Source organism: Rutidosis leptorrhynchoides, chromosome 9 (assembly GCF_046630445.1).
Source record: "Rutidosis leptorrhynchoides isolate AG116_Rl617_1_P2 chromosome 9, CSIRO_AGI_Rlap_v1, whole genome shotgun sequence".
NCBI lineage: Eukaryota > Viridiplantae > Streptophyta > Magnoliopsida > Asterales > Asteraceae > Rutidosis > Rutidosis leptorrhynchoides.
The window spans coordinates 25,958,778-25,981,433 of record NC_092341.1 but is presented as its reverse complement, the minus strand read 5'-3'; the positions used below and the strand labels follow the sequence as shown (position 1 = coordinate 25,981,433).

General features: G+C 35.3%; 1 protein-coding gene across 1 annotated transcript; it reads right to left on the bottom strand.

Annotated features, from left to right (window-relative positions):
* Positions 1 to 4,340: 4,340 nt before the first annotated feature.
* LOC139867852 (uncharacterized) lies at positions 4,341 to 4,745 on the bottom strand. The gene has a single exon (XM_071856200.1). The coding sequence runs from the start codon at positions 4,743 to 4,745 to the stop codon at positions 4,341 to 4,343; it is 405 nt and encodes a 134-aa protein (XP_071712301.1).
* Between the last annotated feature and the right edge of the window lie 17,911 nt (positions 4,746 to 22,656).

Sequence of the window (22,656 nt, the reverse complement as noted above, 5' to 3'; positions counted from 1 at the left end):
CTAAACCATGTTGCGGACATCCTCTTAATAACTTTCCATATCTTGTCCACGCCTCATATAGAGTTTCATTTGGTTTCTGTGTAAACGTAACAATTTCTGCTTGAAGTCTTACGGCTTTAGATGCAGGAAAGAATTGTTTAAGAAATTTGTCAATTAAAACATCCCATGTATCAATCGCCCCTTCAGGTAACGATTCCAACCAATCTTTGGCTTCTCCCTTTAAAGTCCAGGGAAATAACATGAGATATATCTGTTCATCCTCCACTTCTCGTATTTTAAATAGTGTGCAGATTCTATTAAAGGTACGTAGATGTTCATTTGGATCTTCCTTCGGCGCACCACTAAATTGGCATTGATTAGTCACCATGTGTAGAATTTGTCCTTTGATTTCATAATCTGGCGCATTAATGTCTGGATGAGTAATTGCGTGACCTTGGCCAGTGCGTTTAGCTCTCATTCGGTCTTCCATACTTAAAGGTTCCAGATTCTCCATAATTGAATTTGTTGAATCGGTATCACTAGATGATTCTGATTTGATGGTTCATTCCTCAACAATCTCTGTTTGAATGATTGGTGGTTCCGGAGGAAAGTTTAATGGTTCAGGATCTATGAACCGTTCCTGAATATTTTCTGGATTCTCAATTGTGAGGTTGGGTTCAAAAAATGGATTATCGGAAATTTGAACTGAAGTACTTGGTCGACTGGATGACGATTCTAAAGAAAAATCAACGGCGGTTATATTTGCTAAACGATGTCTTGATCGAGTTACAGGTGGTGAACATACAAAAGGTGGTGAACGTCTTGCTCGGTGCATTCACTGAATATCCTATTAGTTTTTAAAAGGAAAGAAAAATTATAATAAGTTATCCAACCAATAGACTTTTCTGATTTTGCCCACGTTTCGAATAGCCAAAAGATGCGGCAGAGGGGCAGGATTCGTTTGGTCTCAATATAATTGAGGACTGTTTGGCTCCAATAACCCGGTCCACGTACAAATCCAACTATTACTACGAACCAGAAAATTTTGATGTCTATCAATTTAACCACTTAAAATAAATTTTCGTAATTTTAAGAAATTTAGATAAGAAGTAGAAAAAATTCTAATTCCTAAAAACTAGAATAGCGAGAAATAAGAGAGAAAAAGAGTTCGTCGAAAAAGGTCGAAAAACGAAAAATGGTTGAAAAATAAAAGGTGACGGAAAAATAAAAGAAACTTATAAAAACTTAAAAATACTTGACTAACCTAACCTTATTACTACAACTAACTTAAAATTATAATCGCAAATTGAAATTACTAATTGGAATGATAATTGGTACATAGTAAAAGGTGTCTAAAAATATTAAAGCTTACAGGAAAAAACTAAATCCCAAATAGAAATAACTTAAAAAGAAACTAAAACTTAAAAAGGCGTCGCAAAATTCTAAAGTACCTAATACTTAATCTAAGGAATAAGCACTTAAGAGAGTTCTACGGCAAAGCCTAAAAATCTAGGAGTAAAAATAACTATAGCAAAAACTAAGTTTAAAATTAAATATGAGATAAAAATTACAAATATTACGCTACAATAATTAAAAAGGGACAAAATATAAAAATATACAAAAAGTTGTAAAAAGTACAATTTTTATAAAAATATTATTTTTATATTATTTATTTTATAAAACTACTAATTTTACAATTTAATAAAACTAATTTAACTAAAATATAAATTAAATAAAACTTAAATTAAAATAAAACTTAATTATAATATTAATTAGGGTTAATAATAATAATAATAATTAAAAATCCGTAATAAATGCTGGATTAGGGCATCTGTTCGCGTGTCAGAGTAGCTCCGCGAGTTGCGGCAATTAAAGAAGAAAACCCCGCGAGTCGCGGGGTTCAAAATTTCAGCTGACAGCTTTGAAATTTTACGAGTTTTCTTTATTTTTTTTTTATTTTCTGTTTATTTTATTTATATCTGTTTTCTGTTTTTTTAATTAAATAAAAGATATTAAAATAAAACTTATATTTTTATAAACTAAAATAAAGATAAAGAAACTTATAAAACTTAAATATTTAACAAAATCTTAAAAATGCTTATATTTTTGTTTTTTTTCTTTTTATATTTTTGAATAATTAAAACGTATTTTTACAAAAGCGAATTTTAATAAAAGTAAACTAAAAATCTTTTTTTTTTATATTAGCGTTGCGCTTCCGGCTTTTAAAAGAGCATCCCCGGCAGCGGCGCCAAAAATACTTGATGTTATGCGAGGTGTATATAAAATAGTTTATATTTTAGCAGGAAAAACTATTAAATACGATACAATTTTACACAAGATATTTATTTATTTATAGAATGGATATACTTAAACCTTGCTACAACACTTATAGGCAGTGTACCTAATCGTACAGTAGTGTAGTTTTTAGTAAGTCCGGTTCGTTCCACAGGGAAATCTTTAAACAAAGCTCAACGCTATATTAGTTTACTTTTATAAAAATACAAATATATATAAGTAATATTACTATTAAAAGGGGGGTTTTTACCGTTTAATGACCGGTTTGTCGATTTTAAGATTTTAGTCGCAGTTAAAACCTAATGTAAAATATAAAATAAATACAAGACTTAAATTAAAGCGTAAAGTAAATAACGATAATGAAATTGCGAATAATAAAAATGCGATAAAATAAAATTGCGATAATTAAAAAGTACGATAATTAAAAGTGCGATTAAATAACAATAAATAAAAGTGCGATAATTAGAAGTGCAATTAAATATAAAATAAAGGAAATTAAATATGAAATAAAAGAATTATGCTTATTTAAACTTCCGTAATCATGATGTTTGACGTGTTGATTTTAGTTTTATGCCCATGGGTTAATTGTCCTTTGTCCTGGATTATTTAATATGTCCGTCTGGTTTTTGTCCATAACAGTCCATCAGTCATAAATATAAAGTGCGAGTGTCCTCGTCAAATTATTATTATACCCGAAGTTAAATATTCCAACTAATTGGGGATTCGAATTGTAACAAGGTTTTAATACTTTGTTTAATGAATACACCAGGTTATCGACTGCGTGTAAACCAAGGTTTTACTACTTTGTTAACAATTACACCAATTACCCTTGAATGTAATTTCACCCCTGTTTTGATTATTCTAGTGGCTATTAATCCATTCCCGTGTCCGGTTAAATGAACGATTATTCGTACATATAAATACCCCGCCCATCTTGTCCGATCGAGTGTATATGGTAATTTATAGGGACGCCCAATTGTAAATCTTTATATTAACATTAACAAACTTTCATTTAATTAAACAAATATAAAGCCCATTAATAGCCCATAGTCTAATTTCCACAAGTGTCGTTCTTTTGTCCAAACCCCAATTATGGTACAAAGCCCAATTACCCAATTTTAGTAATTAGCCCAACATCATGATTACTTCGTTTTAAATAAGCATAATAATAACTTAGCTACGAGACATTAATATAAAAAGGTTGAACATAACTTACAATGATTAAAAATAGCGTAGCGTTACACAGACAGAATTTCGACTTACACCCTTACAACATTCGCTAACATACCCTTATTATTAGGATTTAAAATTAAAATTAAAATTAAAATATAAATTATATATATATTACGTATATATTGAGAGAGAGATAGAAATAGAATATGAAATTTGATCAGAATTCGGTTTGCTTTATAGCCAGAGTTGAATTTTGGGGCTCCGCGACTCGCGGCAAAATCCCCTTCAAACTCCGCGAGTCGCGGAGATAGTATTTACAGCTCAGTCCTTGGAGTTTTCTCTGCCGACGGTTTTTAATATATATATATATAATATATATATAATTAATATAATTAATTATATATTATATTATATTTATATACATAGTTAACTTGTAATTTTTAGTCCGTTGCGTCGAGCGTTAAGAGTTGACTCTGGTCCCGGTTCCGGATTTTCGAACGTCCTTGCGTACAATTTTATATCTTGTACTTTGCGTTTTGAATCTTGTACCCTTGTGATTTCGAGACGTTTCTTATCAATAATTAGAACCTTTTTGATTGTCTTTTGTTCTTTTGAGCTTTTTGGTCGTTTGCGTCTTCAATTCGTCGAATCTGTCTTTTGTCTTCACCTTTTATTATTTAAACGAATATCTCTTGTAAATAGAACAATTGCAACTAAAAGCTTGTCTTTCTTGAGGAATAATGCTATGAAATATATGTTCGTTTTTAGCATTATCAATCATCAATGCTAACCTCTTTCTTTGAGCTATCATGAATAGCTGCTAGATCCTCACAACCACCACAAATTAGTTTTCTTGCCTTCATCGCAGAAATAACTTTTACAAGTCCACTTGGTTAAGTTCCTTGATACACAAACTCTGGTTTAGAGGCATCTCCGAATATAATTCGTTTACCATAACAGTCAACATAAGCATGATGTGGAGACAACCAATCCATTCCCAAGATAATGTTGAAATCATGCATCTCCATAGGAAGTAATTGAGCATGGTGAACATTATTCTCAATCGAGATGGGACAATCAATATACATGCAAATAATAATCACGGAATATCCAAAAGGAGTAGAAATACAAACAGGTAGATGTAATACGGAAGGAGACAAATTAACACATTTAGAAAATGATAACGATATAACAGAATGAGTAGCACCTGTATCAAATAAGACATGAGCCTTAACACCATTTAAAGTAACAGTGCCAGAAACGGTACCTTGAGCTTGTGATGCCTGATGCGTAGTCATCGTAAAAACTCATCCATAAGTAGTCCCCTGATGATTTCCCCCATTCTTTTTATTAGTGTCCCGAGCAGTACAATGCTTGATCATGTGCCCCTTTTTACCACATCTAAAGCACGCACCTAACTATTTATAGTAAGGCTTTCCCGGATGATTAGCCCCACATTTTTGGCATGGTAGAAGCGGAATCAAGTTTGGGTTGTTTCTATCAGTTGAACCCGACCGCCTTCCTGAACCCTGAGCCTGACCATGATTATTTCCACAATTCTACCATTGACCTTGACCATTATTATTACCCCTGTGCTGATACGCATCGCTCAGTGAGTGCCCAGAATGGCTCCTACGAGATCGGTTACCATTATCTCAGTTATGCCCTGACTGAAACTTTCCATAACGATCTGAACCGGATCCATTGTAGTCAGTATCTCTACCTCTCTTCCTATCATTGGCAGCTCTATGCGCAAGAAAGTCAGCCCTCTCTAACTCCAGATTTTTAGCAGCATTCGCCACTTCCGATACCGTGCGAAACTTAGTATTAAGAATTTCTCGTCTATATTCATAAAGTAGGGCCCACTTGAATTTCTCAGCCTGCTCTTCTACAGTACCAGCTGAGCTACCAGCAACACCAGCCACTCTGATAAAATGCTCCATGAAAGTATTTATAGGCTCACCGGGATTCTGTCTGATGTTATTATATTCTCTCTTATACGCTTCTCTATCAGCAATATGAAAGTAGTGTTTATAAAACACTTCAAGGAAATCACGCCATGCCAAAACCTCTACATAACCATCCCCGTTGGCAGATTTTACAGATTGCCACCACCGATTGGCATCTCCTTCTAACTTGTAGGTAGCCATACGAACTTTCTGGTTCTCGGTACAATCCAACACCTCGAATATTTTCTCTAAATGTGCTATCCAATTCTCAGCATCTAAAGGCGTTTTCCCGCCACGAAATACTTCTGGTTTTTGTTTTTAAAACTTCTCCAATAATGAATAAGTAGGTAATGTAGCGATCATTTCAGTTCCCGTGTTATCAACACTTCCCCGACCATTAGTTCCCGTAGAATTTGCTTGAATTGCAGTTGCAATAGCTTGCGGAACAACTTGAGTGATAGCAGCAGCCACTGCTTGATTCACTGCCGCTAAGATAGCCGGGTCGATATTTTTTGTGTTGTTATTTTGAGTAGTGCGGCTGTTAACACTTATTTTCTTAGGAGGCATCTATAAAGGAAAGAACAAACAATTACAGGAAGGATTAGAAACAAATGAAATACGGTAGAGTACAACATATGGAAGCAGAATCCTATCCAATGATCTACCAAAATCTTATCTGATGATCTACTAAAGGCAAGTACATGAGGGAACCTAGGCTCTGATACTATTAGATGTAACACACCGTCCCAATTAAGAAACGGAAGGTCACATTTATTACTAAATAACTTAATTTCAAAATAAGTTTAACAATATTAAACGAAAAGGTTTAGAACAACCGAATTATTAAAATCTCTAATAAAACTTAAAGTCTCCAAATCTTAACATAAGTCTGAATAATTATTAATAAGGGTAGTCTCTAAGGCATCTCCCAATCCATATGCTCTCTCACTCATCTCAAATGATCCTGATTACCTGCCGCAGGAAAAGAAAAATGCGGCTGAGCTAAGAGCTCAGTGCGCGGATGTTGACAGATATAAACAGTAATAATAAATATTTTAAATTATACGAACAGAAGGAATTAAATAACCTTATTCTTATTTTAAAAATCTCCATCGAGTACCACCACAACACCAGAGTATGATATGAAATTAGGCTGAAGCAACGAGGGGTTGGGAAATTATACCGAGTACACCTAACAGAAACAGAATATGGACAGAACAGAATAGAATGCACAACGTCGGTGCCATATCATATCACAAATCATATATCACATGTCAGAATCACACACTGGTCATGACTCCAGATGCAAACCTAAATTGGAAGGTGTGTATGGCACTACACTACACAACCGTCTATAGAAACTTGTCCGTAGTATAACCTAGGATGCATCCATACGCCTCCCAAATAATCAGAAAGCTCTCCCACGAGCATAATCACATAATATAACAGAATATAATAGAATGCTCTTCAACGAGCAATAACAGTAGTGGAGATACCGCAGACTAATCGCACCACCACAGAAAGTGCTTTGTCATTGGTCGCCACAATGACAAGCCTGTGGGCACCCCACAGGTGGTTACCTTGGTATACCTATCTCCTGTCTATAGAATCTAGGGTTCTATGGCAGCACAGTGAACATACCAACCAACTCTAAAATTATGTTCACCGTACATATGGAACCTAATCAAATGAATCAAAAGAACGCTCGCAAGTAAATACATTCACAAAGCTTATCAAAACTCATTTCATTTCAAAAAAAGGTTTTTCTCAAAGATTTCCAGAATAATCAGATCATGCAAAGTTTCTCATTTCATCATACAAAAGCATTTTCTCAAAAGTTTCCACAAAAATATATCTCATAATTTAGTTCAACTCAAATAGATAGATTAAGCACGCGAAATCAAATAACGAAATGATAACAAGATACTCATGAAGCATATCAAGGTAATGCTGAAAGAATAGTACGGACATCCGTACCTGGATAAACGTGTAAAGCTCACAAAGTCAGAAAGATCCTCCAATATGCTCAACAACAGCTACATAAAAATGATTTGACTAAACTTAGTATCTAAACTTCAAAATCCTAATATTATAATGACTCAATAACCCAATCGTTATGTATGTATAATATGCATTTATATTAAATTATGTTTTTATTTTAATTAATTATATAAATATAAATATAAATACAAATATAAATTGTAAGTACTGGGAGTGTTAATATAATTACGTAGTCGTACTCCGTATTTTATTTTATTTAGCAAGACTCGTATCCAAAAAGGTGCAAGCACAAATTATAAACTGTTCATTTCATAAATTTCATTTATAGCTCAGAGTACAAGTCCTAACATCCTAATTAAATCATATGTTTCCATTTTGTTTCTTCATTCCGCATTAAGTCCATCTTTCAGTTCCATCGATATATACACGTAATCATAAGGAGCATTTTATACTATTTATACGATTGCCTATATTAATATTAACTTATTTAGCTACTTATTTTATTTTATCTGTTAACATTTATTATTGATCAATAAAAGATTATATATATAATGTATCATGGAACATACTATAAGGACCATGACTGTAAATATTCAAATCATCATCTTCTTATTCGATTCAATATAGTGAAATACAAAAACACCAACTCTTAGTTCATTATAAATAATCCTTCATTCTAGTTCATATATATATGATTTGTTTTAACTCTAGTTAATCATAATTTATTATCATCATAAGATTTTTCATGGTTCTAAATACTTGATAAGTGACGTGTGTTAAATCGGTAAATTTCATACTAACGTAATTGAGATAAAATGTAAGAGCTTATTCTATTTATATAATAACATATAGAATCACTACAAGATTTAACAATGCTTACAAACGTGCATATATTTATATATAATCGAGTTCTATTAAGATGTACATAATATGAAGACCGAGTTTGGATTGTATTAACACAAGTGTAACACCCAAATCATCATTGTACAGCAGTGTAAATATGGTACATAGAGTGTGGGTATTGTTGTATAATTAAACAGAAGTCAAAAATTGTCCAGCACCTTGTGCGCGCCGCGCACACTTAAGGGAGCGCACCGCGCACCCTTTACTGTAGCCGGATTCTGTTTCATTTATTGAGATATTTTGAAGGGCTCTTTGGTAATTTCACTTGTGGACGAGTTTAAGGACAGTAGATCAGATATTGGGGTAGCATTCACTCCAATTCCAACAACCTTATCCTTTCCACTTCAATTTTAGAGAGAGAGTGAGATTCTTGTGTGAGAAAGCTCAAGTAAAGGAAGGAGGAGCTAGTTTTGGGTCTTAGCTCCAGTTTTAAAGTTGTTCATCTAATCACTAGCTACGTTGTGATTGTGGTGGTATGCTCTAATCTTGATTTCTTATTTTAATTTGTTTAAGGGTTAGGGTTTGAGTTAGTGATGAATATAAAACCCATATTTGGTGATTTTGGGTGTTCTTGGGTAAGATTGAGTCATGAAGACTCAATAGTAACTAACCTAGGGTTTCAAAGTGTTAATTGAGATTTATGAGCCTAAAATGGGTTAGTTAATTACTAGTACACCTAGATGTTTAGTAAATCGGTGTATGTGGATTTGTGAATGATCCGAAATGGGTGTGTTGACCTTAAAGTGGTCAAATGGGTAATAATTGACCTAATTGGGTGAAAAGAGTATGAATTACCCTAAGTTTGTGTTAGTTATAGTTAGTAGACTTTAAATCACCAGCTTTAGTGATTTAAGATGAGTCTTGGCCATTTAAGGGCGGTTTTGGCATAATTGAGTTATTTAATGCAATTGGGTCATTAAATGCTCAAGTGTAAGTAATGTGGTTAGTTCCACAAGTTGTGTATTGAATGTGTACTTAATGTATTAGGTACTTTTCTTTGAAGCTTTCAAAAGTGCATAAGCATCATCTTGGTGTTAAGGTGAGTGGAATAAGTATACATGTATATATGTAATGTATTTATTTGTAGGGACGGATATGTGTTGTCCTAGTTAGTGATATATGTTGTTGTACACTAACGGTTTCTAAGAACGGATATGTGTTGTTCGAGTTAGTGATATATGTTGTTGTACACTAACGACTTTTACGAACGGATATGTGTTGTCCTAGTTAGTGATATATGTCGTTGTACACTAACGGTTTTATGAACAGATATGTGTTGTCATTCTGCCAAGGGTTAGTGATATATGTTGTTGTACGCTAACGGTTGTTATGAACACTGATGGAAAATTCGAGTACCATTTCTTTGTACGAGTGGTTAACCATGGTTGTGTGAATTTTTGTACTAGCATATTTAATTGTGAACTATATGCTTTTGGAATCGCTAGCTTATTATGATTGCGAATATTGGTATATGCATAATGTTTGCATAGTTATCGAATTGCTAGCTTGTATGCGGTATTGTGTAAGTGTTTGCAAGTAAGTAGGTTATATATGTGTATGTATAATTATTGCATTCACTAAGCGTTTTGCTTACCCTCTCGTTGTTTACCTTTTTATAGGCTCGAGCGTTAACAAGGGTAAGGGCGTACGATTGGATTAGAGATCCCGCTTGTTTTGATAGGGGACGCTTTCGGATGTGTTAGCTTTTGAAGTTTGACCGAGAGTTGGGTAGTTTAACCCCCAAACATCATGCTCTAGTGTCGTTTGGAATTTAAACGAATTCGGTTGAAACTTATACTTTTGTACGAAACTCGTATTACGGCATATGTGGGCCCGGTTTCGTAAAACTTATTTTATTATTAAATCGTGTGTCTTAACTATTATATAATGTTGTGAAAAGCATTTCGCTTAAATATGTCAGGAAGTGGGAGATCTTTATTTGAAAATTGACAAAACCGGACAGAACTGAATTGGGCCTGTGCGAGCCGCACACCCTGAGGTGGTGCGTGTGGCGCACCCTTCTAACTTAAAAAAAAATATATTTATTCCGCGTGTTTGATTGTATAATGGGTTGGGTTGTTACAAGTGGTATCAGAGCATGGTCTAAGGGATTTAGGCGACTTGAGATAGGTGCCTATACTTAGACTTGTATTGTGTATGCGCTTTATGTGGGACTTGTAGGAGACGGGTCGGACCTGGAATTGGTTAGTGCCTAGGTTTAGGTGAGCTAACTATGCGCTAGTTGTTTTGTGTTGTGTTTTTGCAATCATCAAGTGAGATAGACGTTGTACTAGAGAGTTAATGCGACATGCTCGTGTAACAATGATTAGCTACCATTGTTACGGGTCTAAATCGTGTCAAGCAAGCGATGTACGATGATTGTTGAGCAAGATGGGGCGGTGAGGTGAATATGTATATGTGTCATGTTTTTTCATTCGTTGTTTAACCTATTTCCGTTTTATAGAATGAAGATGAGAAATGGACACGACACCAATGAAGAAAGTACGAGTGTGGACGTTGAGTTCACGGACAAAGTTGAGGCCATCTTTAAACGTCAAAAAGTGGAGTTTCTTAAAGACGTTAAGAAGATGTTTCTAGATACGATCAACGAGCAACTAGTTAATGTGGTTAGGGAACAAGTTAAGCTTGTTCTATAAGAGGATAATGTGGGGAGACGGGACTTCTTTTATAAGAATTTCAAGGACTCCAACCTCCCACCTTCGATGGTGAATGGGACCCACTTAAGAGTGCCTGTTGGATCTCCGATATGGAGGGGGCTTTTCGTACATGTGAATGCCGTCTCGATAAAAAGACGAGGTATGGTTGTAGCATGTTAAGAGGTGATGCTAAATTGTGGTGGACGAGAAGAACCAACTTTATGGTGAAGAACAATGCATGGAATTCACTTGGGATGAATTCAAGAAGGAGTTTTTCGATGAATACCGAACTTCGGCTGATCTTACTAGACTCAAGGACGAGTTGCGTTCCTTGAGGCAAGGGTCGATGGATTTGAACACTCCCAAATCCATTTTCTTGTCAAAGACCCAATTTTGCCCGGAGTATGTCGGGAATGATAAAATGTTGAAAGAAGATTTTTATCGAATCTTAAACGATAACTATCAAGAAAAGATTAGCGTAAATGTGGTAAAAAGCTTTGATGAATTGTTCAACATGCCAAAGGGTTTTGAGGCGCTCATTTTGAGAAAGAGTGGCTTTACTTTCGGCAAAAGAAAGTTTGAGGGTTCGGGTCATTCGAACTTTTCAAACATGAATAGCAAGAAGGGTTCCGAAAGCGTTGGTAGTGTGAAGAGGGGAAATTCCGGTGGTCACGTGGTCACTTGATACAATTGTGGGCACAAAGGTCACATCTCTCGTGATTGCCCGAAATTATCATCTACAACCAAACTCACTTGTTATAATTATGGTAAAGAAGGGCACAAGAGGCCGGAATGTCCCGATTTGAATAATGACCATGTTAAGAAGTTAGAGAAGGCGGTGGGTACGGCTAGAGGATGCAATTACTTAATGACCAATGATGAGGCCAAGCAATCCAATGAAGTCATCTCAGGTACTTTCATGGTTAACTCTAATCCGGCACGGATACTTTTTGATAGTGGTGCTAATTTGTCCTTTGTGTCGCCTCGATTTGTGCCTAAGTTAAATAAACCGCTAGCTAAGTTAAGTCATCCGGTAGAAGTTGAAATAGCGGATGGCAAGACGGTGCTAGTGGTTGATGTGTGTAAAAATTGTAATGTTGTGTTTGGTGTCGAAAACTTTAAAATTGATCTCATCCCGATGAATTTGGGTGATTTTGATATCGTGGTTGGTGTGGATTGGCTCGATCATAATAGAGCCGATATTGCATGCCATGAAAAATCTATTCGTGTGAAAACCCTAAGTGGGGGAGAGTTAATTATTCATGGCGATAAGCGAAGAAGACTTGTGCCGATATGCACTTTTGCACGGACACGCCGTTTCCTTGTTAGTGGTTGTGATGACCCGGAAAGTTTTGACCAAATTTAAACTTAATCTTTATATGGTTTTGACACGATAAGCAAAGTTTGTAATGTGGAGTCTCAAAATCTTTGAACTATTAATATGGAATCATTTGACCTTTGACCATGCCCGATGATTCACGAACAATTAATTGTAAATAGATATGTGTGTATGTATATATAAATAATAATTCGAAATATAATTTAAAGTATTATATGTTGTTGTTATTAAAAATTAATAAAATAAAAATTGGATATTATAATAATTATTATTTAAAATATATATATATATATATATATATATATATATATATATATATATATATATATATATATATATATATATATATATATATATATATATATATAAAGTATATTGAATATATATATTTGGTTTCGAATTTATTTTGTAAATGACGGTAATGCTCAAGTGTCATTCGATTGATAGTAAACGAGTTAAAAAGGAATTTATGTGATTTTAAAATAAACGGTGATCTGAAAATGAGTTTTATAAATTATAGGCTTATTAATAATATATTTAGAAGTTATTTGATAAATTTTAACACTAACTATATTTTACGTAGGGTTGAGAGTGAATAATTAATGTAATTTTTTTAATATTTAATGATCGAATTTTATACCATAATGACCAAAATAAATAAATATAGTTAATTTAAAAATTCGGGATTTTTCCAAAGACTTTTATCCGCCACTGATTTAACAACGGAGCACGATATTTCGGTCCGTGAAAAACTGTCGGCATATATATTAACAAATTATGAATTCTGTCTACTCTTATAACACGTTTTTAGTTTTAATTATATTATAAAGATTATTATATTCGATTACTATTATTGATTGATTAATTATCAATCAATCTATTACATATAAAGTACTGCTCTCAATTGGTCCGTGAAATTGAAATATCAAATGTGACGGCTATACTATGTTTGATTTATTGATTGAGGATGTGCTATATTATTATATTTATATAAGTTTTATAAACATGTTATATTTGAGTAATTCAGCATCGACCATTTACTCGATTACTTTTCTGTTTCAACCTTCATCAAACAAACCACCATCCTAACATCACCTCTCTCTCTCTATACGTTCCTCTATCTTTCCACAATTCATGACAGCACCATCTGAATTTGTCTACCATTGTGAGCTTGATCATCATGAACAACCATCACCAAAGCCACCACTTCACGTTTCTCGTTCCTGTTGCAACCACCACAACCGTCACCCATCATAACCACCCTCATCTACGGCCTACTGGTGCAGTGTGCTTCCGTTTATAGTCAATTAACGCCACACGAACATCCTTGTGGTCAATCACCATATATCGACATGACATATACACGGTATATTATATAATGTTCTCATGATTCTTTAACAAGTGAAGGAAAAGAAATGGGTTTTACCTTTCGCATAAATAAACGAACTCTACAGCTATTTATTTTTTTTATCACATAACCTTACCACGACTACCACAAACCACCACTGAAAACCACCATCACCAAACCCATTTAACTTCATGCTGCTACAACTATTTTTGTTTCTATTTTTCACTGTACACTGCTCGACAAAACAGCCCTACAACCATCCCTTACAGCTACTGCTGTTTCACTATTTCTGTTTTAATTGAAACCATCTTCAACCTTATAACCGCCATTTTTCGATATGGTTGCAAATTACTATAGTTTCTTGTTTGGTTTCAAACCCACGATCACCATAACCACCATTTGATCACCGTTATTCTTCTACAACCATCATGACAACCACTTGATGAATAATAAATTGATAAAGGAATTAGCATGCGTGTACCAAATCTGTTCGAAGATATCCCATTTGTTTTATTTTCTTTTCGCCACCAAATCAGGCATTCAGATTACAAAGTATTGTTAGAATAACTAAGTGGAAACAAAGGTGATATCATGGTGACCCACATATGTCGACACTTTCCTTACAAACCAACAAAACTGCTAACTAGTCGATACCTACTCCACTCAATCGATACCCTACAGCCCCACCCTTACATCTGATCGATACTTATGATTATTAATTATAATTATGGTGACGGTAATAATTGAATTATGAGAATAATTACGGTGACATAATAAAAGGGTAAACGTTGATGATGACGAGATGAAACGTATATGATGATGATAGATATGAACGATGACCATGAATGACAAAGATTGATGATTGATGAAGAGCCGTAGTCGAGACCTGCTAAATTTTTTTTCTTTCTTTTTCTGTTCCGATACTGGATTGAATCGAGTTCTACAAATCAATACTTGGGCTTGATTTAACTATTAAGTGGACTAGTATTAAAATCTCTGGTGGGCTGTTGAGGTGGGCTACGGCCCAATTATTAAACTGAACGAAATACTGATTATCGGTTAACATATATGTGATACAACTTGGGTTTTAAGAAAAGGAAATAGAAAATGGTTAAATAAATATTAGATTTGTAATGTATTAGAAAGACAGTAATGATGGAGTTGTTTGTGGTGTTATTGGTATAGCGGGAGGTCGCGGGTTCAAATCTAGACTTGGGCATTTTTTTAAAGGATATTTCTTTGAGGTTAGTGAATCCGAGGCCAACCTTACATTGTTCAGTATCGTCGTATGCATATTTTTACTACAAAATATCATATAGTGAGTTCATTTGATTCCTTTTTACTCTTTACATTTTTGGAACTGAGAATACATGCGCTGCTTTTATAACTGCTCTATTAAATACTTTTGAAATATATTTTGAACTGCGAATACATGAAATGCTTTTATAATTGTTTTACGAAATAGACACAAGTAATCGAAACTACATTCTATGGTTGAATTATCGAAATCGAATATGCCCTTTTTATCATGTCCGAAGTTTTCCCGGAATGATGGCGATTTATCATGTTCGAAGTTTTCCCGAAATGATGTTGAATTTATCATGTCTGAAGTTTTCCCTGAATGATGGCGAATTTATCATGTCCGAAGTTTTCCCGGAATGATGTTGAATTTATCATGTCCGAAGTTTCCTCGGAATGATGTTGAATTTATCATGTCCGAAGTTTTCCCGGAATGATGGCAAATTTATCATGTCCGAAGTTGTCCCGAAATGATGAGGATATTCTGTATGTAAATTGTTAAGGTCGATTACCAGGTGTTTAATCCATATGAATGATTTTTATGCATGATGTTTATGGGTAATGGGAATATTAAATCTTGTGGTCTATTAAAATGATGAATTTTATTGTTTATGATAAACCTATAAACTCACTAACCTTTTGGTTGACACTTGAAAGCATGTTTATTCTCAGGTAGTAAAGAAATCTTCCGCTGTGCATTTGCTCATTTTAGAGATATTACTTGGAGTCATTCCTGACATATTTCAAAAGACGTTGCATTCGAGTCGTCGAGTTCATCAAGATTATTATCAAGTCATTTATAGTTGGATATATTATGAAATGGTATGCATGCCGTCAACTTTCGATGTGATGAAAGTTTGTCTTTTAAAAACGAATGCAATGTTTGTAAAATGTATCATATAGAGGTCAAATACCTCGCGATGTAATCAACTATTATGAATCGTTTATAATCGATATGAACGGTTCCTTTCAGTGGTGGCATGGCTTTTCTTGCCCATGTTGTTGATACTCTTGATGAGCCACCACCCATTCGTGAAATTCCGGTGGTTAATGAATTTGAAGACGTTTTTTCGGATGAGTTATCGGGTGTTCCGGCGGAAAGACAAGTTGAATTTCTCATTGAGTTGGTTCCGGGGGCTACCTCCATTGTTAGAAATCCTTATCGTTTAGCGCCGACGGAAATGCAAGAGTTGTTAAATCAAACTCAAGAGTTACTTGAGAAGGGTTTTATTCGACCGAGTGCTTCGCCATGGGGTGCTCCAGTTTTATTCGTGAAGAAGAAGGATGGTAGTATGCGGATGTGCATTGATTATCGGGAGTTGAACAAAGTGATGATCAAGAATCGTTATCCATTGCCTAGGATTGACGATTTGTTTGACCAACTCCAAGGTGCAACGTATTTCTCTAAAATCGACCTACGGTCCGGCTATCACCAAATGCGGGTCGGTGAGGAAGATATTGAGAAAACGGCTTTTCGAACGCGTTATGGGCATTTTGAGTTTGTGGTAATGCCTTTTGGTCTTACGAATGCACCGGCAGCATTCATGGATCTTATGAACCGAGTGTGCCAACCTATGTTGGACAAGTCGGTAATTGTGTTCATTGACGACATACTTATTTATTCGAAGAGTATGAAGGAACACGAACATCATTTGCGTGGTGTGTTAAAGACGTTGCGGAAGGAGAAGTTGTATGCAAAATTCTCCAAATGTGAATTTTGGCTAAGGGAAGTTCAATTCCTTGGTATTCAAGTAGATACGAGGAAGATAGAGACGGTGAAGAGTTGGGGACGACCGACTACGCCTACGAAAATCCGAAGTTTTCTCGGATTGGCCGGTTATTATCGTCGGTTTATCCAAGACTTTTCTAAGATGGCTTCCACATTAATGAAGTTGACAAGAAAGTACACGAGATTTAATTAGGAGAACGAGCAAGAAATTTCTTTTCAATTGTTAAAAGAAAAGTTGTGTCGAGCTCCGGTGTTAGTATTGCCGAAAGGGGTAGAAGACAAGACGGTTTATTATGATGCTTCTTTAAATGGGCTCGGATGTGATCTAATGCAAAGAGGTAAAGTTATCGCCTATGCCTCTCGACAATTAAAGGAACACGAAATGAGATATCTGACTCATGATCTTGAGTTGGCAGCGGTTGTACATGCGTTGAAAATTTGGTGCCATTACTTGTATGGTGTCAAGTGTCCGATTTATTCAGATCACAAGAGTTTGAAACACCTTTTCAATCAACAAGATTTGAATTATCGTCAACGTAGATGGATGAATGTGGTGAAAGACTATGATTGTGAAATACTTTATTATCCGGGTAAGGCGAATGTGGTCGTGGATGCGTTAAGTCGAAAGAGTCAACATCCGGTGATACGAGTAGGATTGGTACACATGATTATTACTAACGATTTTCTTGTAAAGCTTGGCGAGACTCAAATCGAAGCTTTTGTTAACAATAAGCATGAGGAACAAATCGTGGGACAAACGAAGTTTATTACCTTAGGTCCGCAAGGTTTGTTATCTTTTCAAGGAAGAGTGTGGGTGCCTAAAATGGGTGATCATCGACGAGTGCTACTTGATGAAGCACATAAGTCAAAGTATTCTATTCATTCGGGCGCGACGAAAATGTATCTTGATTTGAGGAAAGCGTATTGGTGGCTGGGCATGAAACGTGATGTTGTTAAGTATGTTGAACAATGCGTCACGTGTTTGCAAGTGAAAGCCGAACACCAAAAGCCGTTTGGTAAGTTACAACCGTTAGAAATTCCGAAATGGAAATGGGAACACATTACCATGGATTTCATCACAAAGTTACCAAAGACGGCGAGAACCCAATTTGACTCGATTTGGGTAATAGTTGATCGATTGACGAATAGTGCCTTGTTTCTTCCCATTCGGGAAGCGATATCGTCGGAAACTTTGTCTAAGTTGTTTATTAAGGAGGTGATATCTAGACACGGGGTTCCTATATCTATTATTTCGGATCGAGATACTCGTTTCACATCTCGGTTTTGGGAAAAGTTTCATGAAGATATGGGCACACAATTGAAATTGAGCACGGCGTATCATCCTCAAACGAACGGTCAAACCGAATGTACGAATCAAACTTTGGAGGATATGTTACGGGCGTGTATTATTGATTTCGGTGGTAGTTGGGATGAGCACTTTCCTTTGGTGGAATTCTCGTACAATAATAGTTATCATACTAGTATCGGGATGCCACCTTATGAGATGCTTTATGGGCGAAGATGTCGAACTCCAATTTGTTGGGGCGAAGTGGGTCAAAGAGAAATCGGGAGTACCGATTTGGTTTTAGAGATGAATAGCAAGATTGATATGATTCGGACTCATTTGAAAAAGGCCCAAGATAGACAAAAATCTTATGCCGATAAGCAAAGACGACAAATTGAGTTCCAAGAAGGTGACATGATGATGCTTAAAGTTTCGCCATGAAAAGGTGTTATTTGGTTTCGAAAACGGGGAAAGTTAGCTCCTCGGTTTATTTGTCCTTTTAAAATTTTAGCTCGTGTTGGTGAAGTTGCGTATCGTTTAGAATTACCCGAAGAGCTTGCGGGGATCCATAATACGTTTCATGTTTCCCATCTCCGTAAGTGTCTTGCGGATGATTCATCTTGGGTGCCATTAGACGAGATCGAGCTAAACAATAAGTTAGAGTATATTGAGGAGCCGATTGCTATACTCGATGAGAAGGTCAAAGGGTTGAGAAATAAAGAGGTGAGAACTTTTAAAGTTCAATGGCATCGGAGTAAAGGTTTCGAGTTTACTTGGGAGCCCGAAGAGTTCGTGTTAGTTTATCTTCCCTCTTTTCATGCGGCTTGGATCGCAAGGATGAGTTCCGATTCAAGTGGGGGAGAGTTGTAAGACCCTAATCATCATTGTACAGCAGTGTAAATATGGTACATAGAGTGTGGGTATTGTTGTATAATTAAACAGAAGTCAGAAACTGTCCAGCACCTTGGGCGCGCCGCACACACCAAAGGGAGCGCGCCGCACACCCTTTACTGCAGCCGGATTCTGTTTCATTTATTGAGATATTTTGAAGGGCTCTTTGGTAATTTCACTTGTGAACGAGTTTAAGGACAGTAGATCAGATATTGGGGTAGCATTCACTCCAATTCCATCAACCTTATCATTTCCACTTCAATTTTAGAGAGAGAGTGAGATTCTTGTGTGAGAAAGCTCAAGCAAAGGAAGGAGGAGCTAGTTTTGGGTCTTAGCTCGAGTTTTAAAGTTGTTCATCTAATCACAAGCTACGTTGCGATTGTGGTGGTATGCTCTAATCTTGATTTCCCTATTTTAATTTGTTTAAGGGTTAGGGTTTGAGTTAGTGATGAACATAAAACCCATATTTGGTGATTTTGGGTATTCTTGGATAAGATTAAGTCATGAAGACTCAATAGTAACTAACCTAGGGTTTCAAAGTGTTAATTGAGATTTATGAGCCTAAAATGGGTTAGTTAATTACTAGTACACCTAGATGTTTAGTAAATGGGTGTATGTGGGTTTGTGAATGATCCGAAATGGGTGTGTTGACCTTAAAGTGGTCAAATGGGTAATAATTGACCTAATTGGGTGAAATGGGAATGAATTACCCTAAGTTTGTGTTAGTTAGAGTTAGTAGACTTTAAATCACTAGCTTTCGTGATTTAAGATGAGTCTTGGCCATTTATGGGCGGTTTTGGCGTAACTGAGTTATTTAATGCAATTGGGTCATTAAATGCTCAAGTGTAAGTAATGTGGTTAGTTCCACAAATTATGTATTGAATGTGTACTTAATGTATTAGGTACTTTTCTTTGAAGCTTTCGGAAGTGCATAAGCATCATCTTGGTGTTAAGGTGAGCGGAATAAGTACATGTATGTATGTAATGTATTTATTTGTAGGGACGGATATGTGTTGTCCTAGTTAGTGATATATGTTGTTGTACACTAACGGTTTCTAAGAACGGATATATGATGTCCGAGTTAGTGATATATGTTGTTGTACACTAACGACTTTTACGAACGGATATGTGTTGTCCTAGTTAGTGATATATGTCGTTGTACACTAACGGTTTTATGAACGGATATGTGTTGTCGTTCCACCAAGGGTTAGTGATATATGTTGTTGTACGCTAACGGTTGTTATGAACACCGATGGAAAATTCGAGTACCATTCCTTTGTATGAGTGGTTAACCATGGTTGTGTGAATTTTTGTACTAGCATATTTAATTGTGAACTATATGCTTTTGGAATCGCTAGCTTATTATGATTGCGGATATTGGTATATGCATAATGTTTGCATAGTTGTCGAAATGCTAGCTTGTATGTGGTATTGTGTAAGTGTTTGCAAGTAAGTAGGTTATAAATGTGTATGTATAATTATTGTATTCACTAAGCGTTTTGCTTACCCTCTCGTTGTTTACCTTTTTATAGGCTCGAGCATTGACAAGGGTAAGGGCGTACGATTGGATTAGAGATCCCGCTTGTTTTGATAGGGGACGCTTTTGGATGTGTTAGCTTTTGAAGTTTGACCGACAGTTGGGTAGTTTAACCCCCAAACATCATGCTCTAGTGTCGTTTGGAATTTAAACTAATTCGGTTGAAACTTATACTTTTGTACGAAACTCGTATTACGGCATATGTGGGCCCGATTTCGTAAAAATTATTTTATTATTAAATCGTGTGAGTCTTAACTATTATATTATATTGTGAAAAGCGTTTCGTCTAAATATGTCGGGAAGTGGGAGATCTTTATTTGAAAATTGACAAAACTGGACAGAACTGAATTGGGCCTGTGCGCGCCGCACACCCTGAGGTGGTGCGCGTGGCGCACCCTTCTGACTTAAAAAAAAAATTATTCCGTATGTTTGATTGTATAATGGGTTGGGTTGTTACAACAACGCTACTTGCATCTTGAATACTCTTCGTTCTCTATGTTTCTCAATTTGGTATTATGCTTAAAAATTTATGTTGCTTTCCAAGAGAAGGATGTGAGTGAATGATTTAGATGGTGTATATATTTTTATTTGTTGCAAAATGATTAAGCTAAGAAATGTGTTTAGAAAATTGGACGTAAAAGTGGTTATGGAAATGTTGTTGTGAAATGAAAGTGAGGTTAGATATAATAGTAAGTATGCCGATAAGTTGGGAGGTGCCAGACCACGTCTTTTGCCACGGTTTTTGACTCCTTCAGATTACTTCCAAAATTTAATTTCAAATGAAGTCACATGTAGATAAGATTTCTCCTAGTCTTAGTATAAATCAATTCTTATTACTTTATTACTTATAATTCTTATATTAATAAATACACCGGGTGATAAAAAATATGTGATTAAGTCTTATCTAGTATTCAAAGATAGACACTTCCACTACGTTGTATTATTTTAACACTTATTAAGTTCTTATATAATATATACTTAACTTAATACTTAATAAATTAACTTAAGTCATTATAACATATCCTTCTAAAAATGATTTCGTCCCCGAAATCGAAAAATGGAAACTAATTTCAACGAAATTAGGATTCTAACCTTTTGACTTGTACCTCCGATTTAGTCACCGTTTTTTTAAATCGTGTATTTTTTTCGAGATCTATCCGTTGGCAAACTGCGTAGGCAGTTTGTCCCGAATATTTTTCGAAACGAGGCCTCGAAAGCCTTTAATTTTGCATTTTTTTAATCTTAGACGCTCTTTTGACCGTTTAGAATTTATATCATATTATTCCTTTTTGTATGCATGCCTTAGCATGGTACATATTTTTTAAGGCTTATTATTTCAATCACAATATAATTATGTATGACCCATATAATTTTGAATCTAATGTCACTTCATTAAACACGCTTTTTATATCAATAATATGCGCCGCCAAATGGAGTACCATTTGGCGGCGCATAACCTTTGGTTTTAGATTCTACTAAAATTCTCCAGATCACCCTTAAACAACCTTAACAGCAAGACTCTCGGAAAGTGTATTGCCATTCGAGGTCGTCAGGATGCCGAAAAAAGACATTTCACTCATTTTTAATGTTCTTTTTTGAACGTTTCAATATATTTCGTATTATTACTCTTGTGTATGCATGACTTAGCATGGTATACATAGTTTTAGCATGGTATACATAGTTTTAAGTACTATTATTTCACTCACAATGTAATTATGTATAACACATATAATTTTGAATCTAATGTCATTTCACAAAAGATACTTTCTAAATCATTAATATGGGCCGCCAGATGGAGTAACATTTGGCGGGCATAACCTTCGGTTTCAGATTGTGCTGAAATTCTCAAGATCACCCTAAAACGGTCCAATGAGCAAGACTCTCTGGGCGTGCTTCCCATTTGAGGTCGTCTAAATTTTGAAAACGACATATTTCCTCGCAAATTCGCACCACGCACCAAACACCATTGACGGTTCGTAGTGCTTGGTGTTTTGTGTCTTTGGCTAAAATGTTAGATATATCGTATCATTTGACTCGTATCTCCGATTTAGTCACCGTTTTTTTAAATCATGTATTTTTTCGAGATCTATCAGTTGGCAAACAGCCGTAGGCAGTTTGTCCCAAATAATTTTCAAAACGAGGCCTCAAAAGCCTTCAATTTTGCATTTTTTTTTATTTTAGATGCTCTTTTGACTGTTTTGAATTTCTATCATATTTTTCCTTTTTGTATGCATGAGTTAGCATGGTACATATTGTTTTAAGACTTAGTAT

Bases quoted from the DNA above. Each gene is read 5' to 3' on its own strand.
- LOC139867852 (XM_071856200.1), bottom strand. From the start codon at position 4,745: ATGACTACGCATCAGGCATCACAAGCTCAAGGTACCGTTTCTGGCACT.